General features: G+C 39.6%; 1 protein-coding gene across 1 annotated transcript in view; it reads right to left on the reverse strand.

Moving 5' to 3' along the window:
• mei4 (meiosis-specific, MEI4 homolog) overlaps positions 1-12832 on the reverse strand; it is a gene marked incomplete at both ends in the record, with an annotated part of 64144 nt that overhangs the window by 43211 nt on the left and 8101 nt on the right. The window contains 2 exons of the mRNA XM_080047532.1: positions 9933-10067; positions 11285-11436. Of these exons, the coding sequence (XP_079903658.1) occupies positions 9933-10067; positions 11285-11436 (287 nt within the window). The remainder of the gene's footprint in view (positions 1-9932; positions 10068-11284; positions 11437-12832) is intronic.

The following is a 12832-nucleotide window of genomic DNA, read 5'->3' on the forward strand; positions in this document are numbered from 1 at the left end:
GTTAAAATGGAAACAGAAAAGTCTTCAGACTCGATTTAAAAGAACTGAGGGTTGCAGCAGACCTCAAGTTCTCTGGGAGTTTGTTCCAGAGATTTGATGCCGTTAATTAAACATGTGTATTTTTTTCCAATGAATGTCAAATACAGTTAGATGGCTATATCAGCAGCAGCAGCAGTTAGGTTCAGAAATGTTTCTCAGCTCTAAAACATACAACTACGAAGAAAAAAAATTAAGAGACCTGTCTGGATTCCTACATCTTCATCTCTCCATTACTTATTGAACATATTGTCTTAATGACAATATTTCTATTGTGAATTTGGTAGAAATTTTGTCAGTAGTTTATAGTATAAAACCAAAATGTTCATTCTACTCAAACATATGCCTATAAAAGGGGGGTTCTCTGCATGTCACTCCCCTCTCTGCCCCATTTCAACTCTGTCTCTACACTATCAATAAAGCATAAAAATGCCAGAAAAAATATCTTGAAAAAAAAAAAAAACATATGCCTATAAATAGTAAAACAAGAGACACTGAACATTTCGAGTGGTCCTCTAATTTTTTCCAGAGCTGTATATTTTTTTTCCAATGAATGTTAAATACAGCTAGATATAACATTTAACATAATAGATACAACAGCAGCAGCAGTTATGTTCCAAAGATTTTTCTCAGCTCTAAAACATATATTTCCAGCTGCCAAGAATCATGTGCGAAGGCTTTTTTCCGAGACCTGTCATTTTGGACAGTAGTTCCCCCACGAGACAAGCAGGGCATCTTTTATAGAAAAGGCATATTTTTTTTTTCTCCAAAAAGCACAGTGGCATCAATGGACCGAAAATGCAATGAAACCTCAAGGTGTTGGAGCGATTTCGACCAATTTCACCCACAGCTGAATGATTTTAAAAAGGAATTCCTCAGCCTGAATACAGAGCAATTTCTCTATGACTCCCTTGTTAAATAGGCCGTTTTCACAGCATTATTAAACCTATTTAAGGCCTGGTACAAAAAAAACATTCTTATCTGTATGTTTAGTTCATATCTCCATGACAACACTGAGGGGGATGGGGGGGGATTTGTTTTCAAGCAGGCTAGTTTTTATTCTATTGGAGGTTAAAATGTATGAATAATTAGGGGGGACCTCTTGAGTGACAGCTAGCCGCCCGCTGGCCCTCACTTCGCCTCGGAGGTATACGTCAGCTAGATGGGCGTATCTCCCTCCCCCCCAGACATCACATCAATGCCCTTTTTCGGTAAGAGGAAATGAGGCGGAGTAAAAATCTGACATGATGGCGACGCGCAAAGGCCAGGACGATTGGAGTGGAATAACTGAGGTCAGCCCGGGCGCTACATCCATTTTATAACCATTTTGCAACCCGACAGTTTACAGAGTCTAGGACGTGTATTTACACTAGATTTATTTCTCCAGATAGACAGAGATATTCACCGATCTTGACAAAAAGTGATTTTGACAACAAGCGTTCTCCAGAATCACTGACTCCACCTTTAAACAGTGTAATCTTGCTCCAAATTGCTTGCTCTAACCACTACACCACGATCGACCCTCAACAGTGCCTTCCTAAACGCTACTGGCTTTGCTTTGTGGGCCTACATTAATTGGCATCCAAACACAACTAGTCCATTGATTTGTGCTATTTTCTGCGGCTGTTAAGGACAGTGTTTACGACTTGGAGCAGTGTTTTTCTTGTTTTTTTTTTTTTTTCAAATGGTGGTCCCAGTTTTCTTAGTTAATTCTGCCCCCAGACCCTGATTAAACTGGTTATAATTCCATTTTGGTATTCATCATCAGTGGCAACATCCTGAAATTATGAGGAAAAAGCCAATTTTCACTGCAATCTCACTCCAAATACAAAGCTCCGTCCATACAATGCTTTCGTGAAAAAGGCAGCCTGCATACATGTAGTGCAGAATCGCTTGGCAGTCAGAGAAAGCCTGCAGAGATGATAACAGGTGCATGCTGTCAGTCAGTGAATGGCATTTCGATGAATCTATAGGTTTCGCTGCTACTCACGCTGTCAGGAAGCTGCTTGAATGTCATGTTTACATTGTAATGCGGGAATCGGGACGGAACGCACAGATGGGAAAGGAATTTTAACCACTCAAGATGACGTCAAATGCCATTCTGCTTCTGCTTGTCAATTTTCTTACTGCCTTGGAACACTAAATAATGTCTGTGTGTGTGTGTGAGAGAGAGAGAGAGAGAGAGAGAGAGAGAGAGAGAGAGAGAGAGAGAGAGAGAGAGAGAGAGAGAGAGAGAGAGAGAGAGAGAGAGAGAGAGAGAGAGAGAGTGAGTGAGTGAGTGAGTGAGTGAGGCGTGCATGCGTGCATGCGTGAGTGAGTGAGTGAGTGAGTGAGTGAGTGAGTGAGTGAGTGAGTGAGTGAGTGAGTGAGTGAGTGAGTGAGTGAGTGAGTGAGTGAGTGAGTGAGTGAGTGAGTGAGTGAGTGAGTGAGTGAGTGAGTGAGTGAGTTGTGCGTGCGTGTTTCTCATGTCTTATTCAGCAATCCCATACTGGATACAGCTTGTCAGACTTCAATTCAATGTTTCTAGAATCGGTTTCCTTCAATAAACCATTCTTGTGCTACATGTTGGCGACAGATGTCTATGTATATATTCATGAGTCATCAACAACACAGTATGAAACCGTTTTCTGATTCCAGAGGGGTGAGGTAATGGCGGGATAACCATGGTTGCGTCCCGAATCTCATACTTTCTACTATATAGTATGTAGAAAAAAGATTTAGGATGTCCCGATTCTTGTGGTCAGAATTAGGATGGTTAGAAGTACCCGGATGTCCTACTTCATGCGGCCAAGATTGTTAGTGTTGAAAACTGCATCCTATTTGGGCGATTCTGACCCACAATCCAGTGCGCACGTGAAGTGACGTCACATCGACGAAGCCTCCATATGAAAACAAACGGGGATGCGATGGATATAAAAGCAAGAGGCAAGATCAAGGCGCAATGTTATGATGAAATAAGAGAGTAAAAGTATGTCCCAATAGTATGCCTACTGCATCATAAGTAGATTATTTTTATCGTCGGATGTAGTATGTAGAATAGAAAAAAGAAAGAGTATGCGATTCAGAACGCAACCCATAGTTGCTTTTCTAACAGCGCAAATTTCGTTTTAGAGTCAACTAGTGAACCTTCTAAGAACCGGTTCGCTTTTCGGCGGGCAAGAAAGCCACTGTTTACATCTGTATATGTCTCTGCTCTCTCCCAAACAGCTAACTCTACTGCTAATTTCACAACAAAACAACACTGCATTTTTCTAAGATTATTTTTTGGGCATTTTTCATTTTTATTTCAACAGATTTGGAGAGTGTGTCAGAGAGGGGAATGACATGCAGAGAACGACCCGGGCTGGATTCTAACCCGGGTCTGCTGTGAAGAGGACTGAGCCTCTATGGGGAGGAGGGGGGGGGGGGGGTCTAACCACTACACCACGATCGACCCCCCAACACTGCCTTCCTAAACGCTACTGGCTTTGCTTTGTGGGTCTACATTGATGGGTGTCAACGAAACGGGCATGTATGTACTTATTAGAAATGCTCTTTAATGACAATATTTTGGGGGGAATTTGGTAGAAATGTTGTCAGTAGTTTATAAAATGAAACCAAAATGTTAATTTTACTCAAGCATTTTCCTGTAAGATACTCAAACGAGAGACACTGAATATTTGGAGTGGTCTCTTCATTATTTCCAGAGATGTATATTCATAACCTCAAGCACAGCAACATCGCATTTCTAAACGCTACTGGCTTCGCTTTGTGGGCCTACATTAATGGGCTTCCTAACACAACTAGTCCATTGATTTGTGCTATTTTCTACGGCTGTTAAAGACAGTGTTTACGACTTGGAGCACTGTTTTGTTTTTTTAATGGTGGTCCCAGTTTCTTAGTTAATCCTGCCCCCAGCCCCTGATTAAACTGGTTATAATTCCATGTTGCTATGTTTTTCTGGTGCCACATTTTTGGATGCTGCTGTATTCGGAAATGGGAAAGACAGCTTTTAGCTTCAGTGCCCCTGACTCCTGGAACAGCTCACAGCAACAAATTAAACTAAATAACTTCATATCCTTTAACCAATTCAAACAAACTATCTTAAATCTGCCAAACTCTACCTGTAACTGTTTTAATTAGGCTATATTGTACTTTTACCAATTATTATTTTAATTCCAGCCATTCTAAATCTCTGTCTAAATGTTAAGATTGTGTCTCGTTATCAGTTGTTGTGTATTTGATGTATTTGCATTGTATCTTGTGTATGTATTGTTGTTTTTGCTTTGCATTTGATTGACTTGATAACTTTGTAAATGAGGGACAAACCTCAACTGATCTTTCGAGTATAAATAAAGGTTAAAGAAAAAATAAATAATAAATAGGGGCGCCCTTAGCTCAGTTGGTAGGGCGCCCCCCCCCCCCCCCCCCCCCCCCCATGGGCCTCGGCCAGCAGTGGACCCGGGTTCGATTCCAGCCCGCGGTCGTTCTCTGCATGTCACTCCCCTCTCTGCCCCATTTCAACTCTGTCTCTACACTATCAATAAAGCATAAAAATTACAACAACAAAAAAAATAAATAATAATAATTCATATGATCTCTGTTTATCGCCTGTGTTTGTATGCATCAGTGGCCATATCCTGAACTTATGAGGTAAAGCCAATTTTTTACTTCAAAATGTGTGTGTGTGTGTGTGTGTGTGTGTGTGTGTGTGTGTGTGTGTGTGTGTGTGTGTGTGTGTGTGTGTGTGTGTGTGTGTGTGTGTGCGCGTGTGTTGTTTTTTGTAACTAAATAATAGTTTATTAAAATTGTACAATCCTGAAACATATTAAGAGACCAGTCTATAGCTTTTTCATAAATCTTCATCTCTACATAACTTTATTGAAAATGCTCCTAATGACAATATTTCTGAGGGGAATCCGGTAGAAATGTTGTCAGTAGTTTATATTATAAAACCAAAATGTTCATTCTACTCAAACATATGCCTCTAAAGAGTAAAACGAGAGACACTGAACATTTGGAGTGGTCTCTTAATTTTTTCCAGAGCTGTACATACCTAGAAATGACAGCAATTCTCAGAACCCCCTAAAGCCACCACTTGAAACATTTCTGGCTCTGTGAGAACCTTCCTAATGCAACATTAAGTAAATTGAATTCAGAACGAATTATAGCTTCAACAATCTGCTGTTTTATTCATCACATTTTAATCTATGACTATTAGATGTGCCCTTTAAAATTATAAAATGGTAAAAGTACTCGACTTATAAAGCTCTTTTCCCTGGTTTTTCACAGACCCAAAGCGCTTTACATTGTTTTGTACACATTCACCCATTCACACACACACATTCACATTCATACACCGATAGCAGCAGCAGCAGCTACCACGAAGGGTGCAAGCTAACTATCAGGAGACATTTAGGGTTCAGTGTCTCTTTGCCCAGGGACACTTGGACATGTGGCGGGGAGACGGGGGATCCAACCACCGACCCTGTAACCCAGTGGACGACCGAACCGCCCTACACTTAAGCACGGCCGCCCCATAATAATAATTACAGTTAACACTAACCTTTCTGACTCATCATTACATTCTGATTAAGCTTTACCTAAGCAATACACATACCAATTAGGGATGTTAAACGACTCAGTATTTGCGTGTCGACATGTCGGAGGCATGAATCGACAAATCGATCGATTTACTGTGCCATTAAAAAAAAAAGGCAATGTGCATTTTTTTGCGGCAGCAGAGCGTAGTTGTGGCGCTGATAAACTGCGCTTTCCTTTAAACAACACTGGTGCCGCTCGCTGTGTGTGTTCAGACTTCATCTGCATCAAAGCCTTTTTGATAATAAAATTAGAGGCTTTAATTTTAAAAACGCTGTCCATGCGTCGGAGGTGAATGTAACTTACTCGGCTGAAAACAGAAACTAACGGAGGGGAGCAGCTCACTGTACAGTCCCTTCAGTGACACTGTCAGCTTGCCGACATGCCTCTGTGTATTTAGACTTGAGACATACAAACAGATCGCGGAAGCCGTTCCAGTAGACAACGTTAGCGGGCAGGATAGCCCCGGTTATCATTTTATTCAACAAACCACAGAGTTTTTCTGCACGGCGGCTCATTCACTCATACTTGCGAGGTCTCCTGGTGATCGGCACCGTCACAGCGCTACTCGCTGCTTTGTCCGGGCGGAGGCTTTGTGTGAAGGTGATTTAACATCACGGTCGTAGATGAATGCTATAACTTTATGCTGCATATGTTGCACTGCACTGTTGACCCACACAGGACATTTATTGCGCGCACATTGCAGAAATTAAGCGCCTGCAGCGCGCTCGTGACCACACGTGAACTCGCATCACGGACGTCTCCCATGTCCCCACAACATCTAATAAAGTAAAACACCCGATTTACCGATTTCTATTTTTAGAGTCGTCTTGAGCACGTGTCGAAAATCGAGCCGAGAATCGACACATCGTTCACATCCCTAATACCAATGTATTTGTTGTAATTCGATGTTCGAGTCTGGAATAGAAGATTTCATATCATGGACCAGAAATATTTCAATATATTTCAGAGAGAATAGAAGAAGGGGAATTTTGCCAAGAGGGGAGAGAATTGCCTGCAGCCATCTTAGCTGTGTGAGCCGTTCTCTGTGAGATTGTTTACTAAGGGCCAGATGGGAAGACTAAGGATCACTTACATCCACATCGCCAAGCTGCCGAAGCCTTGTCATGAGAAATGCACCCATCCAAGTGTTTCTTTATTAGTCAATTTAAAAGAGGCACATAGAAATGTGTCTTTTCGCGTATCCCCTCTCAAATAATACATACAGCCCCGGAGACAATTAAGAGGCCAGTCTGGATTTTTCGTCAATCTTCATCTCTACGTTACTTAATCAAAATGCTCTAAATGACAATATTTTTATTGTGAATTTGGTAGAAATGTTGTCAGTAGTTGATATTATAAAACCAAAATGTTCATTCTACTCAAACATATGCCTGTAAATAGTAAAACGAGAGACACTGAACATTTGGAGTAGTCTCTCAAACACATTGTTCTCTAATCAAACTCTGATTAGTTTAAACTGGACAATTTTTATTTTTTAAATTAAACATTTGCAAACAACTGCAGCTACTTAAAGACCGACTTCACCAGTTGGAATATGAAGGTGTATTGAACTCGGAGATCCTATTTAGTATAAATGTGCAAAAAAAAAATTAATCGGATCATCCTAGCCTGAGAAAAGGCAGAAAGAGTGTTTTATGGTCTCACTGTCTAACCCTACAGTTTCCTTCTTGTGACATCACAGTAAGGGTTGGGATTAACAGGACAGCTGGGCCAAGGGAAGACTAAGGGAAGACTGAGGGAAGAAAAACCTGATTCATTATATTATAATAGTGACTTTATAATGATAGAACGCTGGTTCTGTATGGGTGAAGTATTCTTTTAATATATTAAGCTAGAGTCAACACACATTTTTACACAAAGACCATTAATCCTTTCTCTCCTTGATAAAATAAAATGTTATCAATCATTAATGATACACAGGGGGAAACTGGGTGTTGTGTATTTTGCACTGCGACTGTCACATAAGCTTCTTAAGGCCAATTTGCAAAGGACTAATCTCACCCGAGGGAATCTCCGCAGACACAAAGAGAATGTGATTAAATTAAATTCCAGAGAAATCCACTGTGTCTTTAATTTATGGAGCAAAATTTGAAGACTGAGGTCCCCTGATAAAACGTATCCCATGTGAGTTAGGCCACAATCTGATGTGCTTAAAGGCCTACTTCACCGGTTGGAATATGAAGGTGTATTGAACTCGGAGATCCTATGAAGTATAAATGTGCAAAAAAAATTGAAATCGGATCATCCTAGCCTGAGAAAAGGCAGAAAGAGTGTTTTATGGTCTCACTGTCTAACCCTACATTTCTCTTTCTGTGATGTCACAGAAAGAGAAATGTACCTACAGCTCCACCTACAGCTATGGAAAAAAGATTAAGAGACCAGTCTGGATTTTTCTGAAATCTTCATCTCTAGATTACCTAATGGAAGTGTTCTAAATCAGAATGTTTTTATTGTGAACTTGGTAGAAATGTTGTCAGTAGTTTATAGTATAAAACCAAAATGTTCATTCTACTCAAACATTTGCCTATAAATAGTAAAACGAGAGACACTGAACATTTGGAGTGGTCTATTAATTTTTTTTTTGGTTTAATTTGTGTCCTTGCACCTATTAAAACTATTCTTCAAGTTTTCTCCTATATGCTAATCATGTTGTGTTTCATTTTATTATCATTTTATTATATTTTATTTTCATGAATTCGGCAGATGAAAACGTTTTAAAGCTGGGGTATATAATTTCCGATTGGTCAAAGTTAACATGAGCTGTACACTTTGACCAATCAGAGCGAGGCTCCGATTCTCTGTTCTTATTGGCTGTTGGGACTGTCCATTCACTTTGGCACGACTTTGTTGGTGTGTAGAGCGTGTCAGGGAGGGACCATAGGGGAGGGACCAAAGAGAACAAGTGGAGCGGTTGAGGTATTTGAATTCGAATCTCTATCCCAACTGCCATTTTCTCCCCAAATCCTCCACCCCAGCTTTAATAGCCAAATTTTTTGTTATTTCTAGTTGTGATTGGTTTTAATCTTTAAACTACTTTGTGCTTCATCAACAACTGAGCAAAAATGATTATGACAGATTTACTTATCTGAGCTGATGTTGAACAAGAGCTAAGGTCCAAGGGCACTTAATTATTTACAGCAAGGTCACACATTAGTACTAAACATATGCAAATATGGCTGTCGACCAGTTATGTTAATAACTATGATAAATTATGCAACAGTAGCATAATATGGAGATTTTTTCTATCTATTTGATCTCATAAAACTACAAGTTTAATTTCTAATCTAATTTGTTTTTTGAGAAAAAGATCAGAGGAAGCTTGTTACTGATTTTTGCAACATCGTTTTTTTTTTTATGTGATCCAAAAAGCCAAAAATCTTCCCTTTAGTTTAGCTGTTTAAACTGTGTGGGGCAAACACAGCCAAATTACTAGTATTGTTATACTATTGTGTGCATGTAAAAATCCCCAGTGTTAATATTGCCAAAATCTTTAGATAGAAATGTTTAGCTGATGAAAATGCTTGTAGGTTTTAGTCACATTTCAGTCATTTTTATCCTTTATGGTTTTAGTAAACAACAACTGGAATCTCAAAACTGTTCACACAATCTATCATAGATTTTTATTTTATTTAATTTTTAATTTTTTAACATTATTTGAATAATTGTTTTACTCGCTTGTTCTGTCGGTTGCATGTTTTTTTTTTTTTTTTTAGATTGTCTGTTTTTATTTATGGAGTACACGTGTATGTTTGTTTTATGTGATTGGTGTCGACCAATCAAGGGACAAAGGATGCAAATTAGCACTTGCTACAATCCTGTATATTTACATATACATATGCAATGTCCCTTTTAAATAAATAAACTTAAACTTTGAGGGAAAATATTCAGTATTTTGAATGTTTGATAGCCGACCACTAACATGTTGGTCTCTTCTCATTAACGAAATCCAGAATATCACCATAGTTTTTATTATCAAATAAATGTAATCTTTAAGTCATTACATTATAGTAAACTTTTAGTCAAAATCTTTTCTCTCTATAAAATAAATAAAGACCCATACTAATGTGGAAAAAAAATTAGAAGTGATGTATAATGTATGACCTTTAACACTGCTCCCCAATGATTTATGTATTCATATACATTGATTCAATGACTCAACCTGTGTGTGTGTGTGTGTGTGTGTGAGTGAGTGAGTGAGTGTGTCTGAGTGTGTGTGTGTGTCTGAGTGTGTGTATGCTAGTGTGTGTGTGCGTGCTTAGCGTGCCTGTGTGCTTAGCGTGCGTTAGCCTCACCCTGTTGCTCTGGCTCCCGTGCAGCAGCAGCCCAGTCAGCTGCTTCAGAGGTTCCTCCACTCGGCTCCTGAACTCTGAGGACGGGAGTCTCTGAGAGCAGAACAGATCCATGGCCCGCAGAGCCACCTGGCACGCCTGGGGGGGGGGGGGGGGGTTAATATATCGTTAAGTGTCTTGCTCAAGGACACAATGGTAGAGATGGTGGGAACTGTAGACGTACAGGGGGGGTGGGGGGTTAATATCTTAAATTATATATACATTTCTTGCGGATAGTTTATGGATTTTTTTTTTTTTTTTTTTTTTTACAGGGGGAGGGGGGGTGGGGGTCAGTTATATTTGTATAGCCCAATATCACAATTACTGTAGACATTTGCCTCAGTGGGCTTTACATTCCATACAGTATGATACCCTCTGCCATTTTAAACTCAAAATAAGGACACTGCACTTCGCCCTCCTCCACGCCTACAGAGGGGGGAGGGAGGGAGGGAGGGATGGAGGGGGGGGGTTAATATCTTAAATTATATATAAATATCTTCCGGATAGTTTATGGACATATATCACACTGACCGATAAACCTGCAACGTGAACAATGGTGATGGAATGTACTGATGCTTTTTTTTTTTTACAGGGGAGAGGGGGGTCAGTTTTATTTGTATAGCCCAATATCACAAATAGATTTGCCTCAGTGGGCTTCACATTCTATACAACATGACACCCGCTGCCCTTATCTATCTATCTATCTATCTATCTATCTATCTATCTATCTTTAGACCCTTAGCTAGGCGGAAAGAAAAATCCCAGTAAAAAACCCTTTATCGGGATTAAAAAATGTATGCGTATTTACATCTTAATTTATATATTAATATCTTCATTGTTGTTCAAATTCTGCACACTTCATATCTTATCTGGGACGATCAGCAATAGTTTTCATTTGTATTCTTTATACAGTCGACGTTGACCAGATAATGACCAGATATTACTTTTAAAAAGTCATTTAAACACATACATAAAGGAAAAAGGAAGGGAAAGGAAAGAGGAAGGGAAGGGGAAGGGGAAGGGGAAGGGGAAGGGAAGGGAAGGGGAAGGGAAGGGAAGGGAAGGGAAGGGAAGGGAAGGGAAGGGAAGGGAAGGGAAGGGAAGGGAAGGGAAGGGAAGGGAAGGGAAGGGAAGGGAAGGGAAGGGAAGGGAAGGGAAGGGAAGGGAAGGGAAGGGAAGGGAAGGGAAAGGAAAGGAAAGGAAAGGAAAGGAAAGGAAAGGAAAGGAAAGGAAAGGAAAGGAAAGGAAAGGAAAGGAAAGGAAAGGAAAGGAAAGGAAAGGAAAGGAAAGGAAAAAATACTATGTCAGACCCCTACCTGCAGTATTAGGTCCGGGGGTCCCAGGGGAGGGGGGTCCCTACAGGCCTCCAGCAGAGACTGAAGCAGCTGACACACTGAATCCACCATCACTGACTCTGTGCTGCCATCAGGGCTGAACCACAGAGTCTCCACCCCACGCTCACTCACTTCTGCAAGAATAATAAGAAATAATCAATCAATCAATCAATCAATCAATCAATCTATCTATCTATCTATCTAATAACATTAATTTCCAGAGTGGACTTTTATTGTGGACAGTCTAAGGCACACCTGTGCACTAATCATGATGTCAGATCAGCATCTTGATGTGGCACACCTGTGAGGTGGGATGGATTATCTCAGCAAAGCAGAAGTGCTCACTATCACACATTTAGACAGATTTGTGAACAATGTTTGAGAGAAATGGTAATATTGTGTATCTGGAATGAATTTTAGATCTTTAAGTCCATCTCATGAAAAATGGGAGCAAAAACAAAAGTGTTGCGTTTATATTTTTGTTGAGTGTATCTATCTATCTATCTAATAACATTAATTTTCACTCAAAAGACGCTGAGGTTTCCCTCATTTAAAGTGACAACAAGAATACACTATGAACACTTTACAAGGATAACATATAATCAGCAGAGAAAACAGAAATAAAATAGGATAAACATTTAAATAAAAATATCACGATTCAATAATTAAAATGAAATGAACAGGTGATAGAGCAAGGTGACATGAAAGCCTGTTGAAGTCTATGAAAATGTGCTTTTAAAGCTATAGTGAGTAACTTTTTCTAAATAACCATTAGCTAACTATAAGCCAAATTAGTTGAGACAAAGTTGATTAAGCCTATTATCAGCTCAACAAAACTCTCTCTGTATTTCTCAGTATGGCAGCGATTGCAAACTGGTGTCCCCCCTCCCTCCCCCCCGACACTGGTGCAGGAGCTCAGAAAAATCCCCAAGAAGAGCCCAAGAATTTGTTTCAGTTGTTGATTCTACTGCTAAAAAAAAAAACCTGGACGTACAGCAGAAGGTATAAAATCCATGAGCCATCAGTGAAGGCTTTACCTCATGTAGATGGCGATGCACCGACAGTGTTGTTGTAATTACTCAGAATTCCTCATGGGGGGGATAGAAGTTACGCACTGAAGCTTTAAGGTCACAATTCGATTGTCCACTTCAAAAATCCCCAACACATAATGTACATTCTAGTGTTCATATTTCAGCTCTATATATGTTTATCATTTTGTGCTTAAAGACCTACTTCACCGGTTTGAATATGAAGGTGTATTGAATTCTGAGATCCTATGTAGTATAAATGTGCAAAAAAAATTAAAATCGGTTCATCCTAGCCTGAGAAAAGGCAGAAAGAGTGTTTTTTTTTAACCCTATATTTCTCTTTCTCGTGACATCACAGAAAGAGAAATATAGGGTTAAAAAAAAACGTACTTTGTAAATGTTACTGTGATGTCACAGTAAAAGACATCACAGTAACAACTGAGACATTTTTTGTCACGAGAAAGAGAAATATAGGGTTAAAAAAAACACTCTTTCTGCCTTT

The sequence above is a fragment of the Ammodytes marinus genome, assembly GCF_949987685.1.
Source record: "Ammodytes marinus genome assembly, chromosome: 19".
NCBI classification, from domain to species: domain Eukaryota; kingdom Metazoa; phylum Chordata; class Actinopteri; order Uranoscopiformes; family Ammodytidae; genus Ammodytes; species Ammodytes marinus.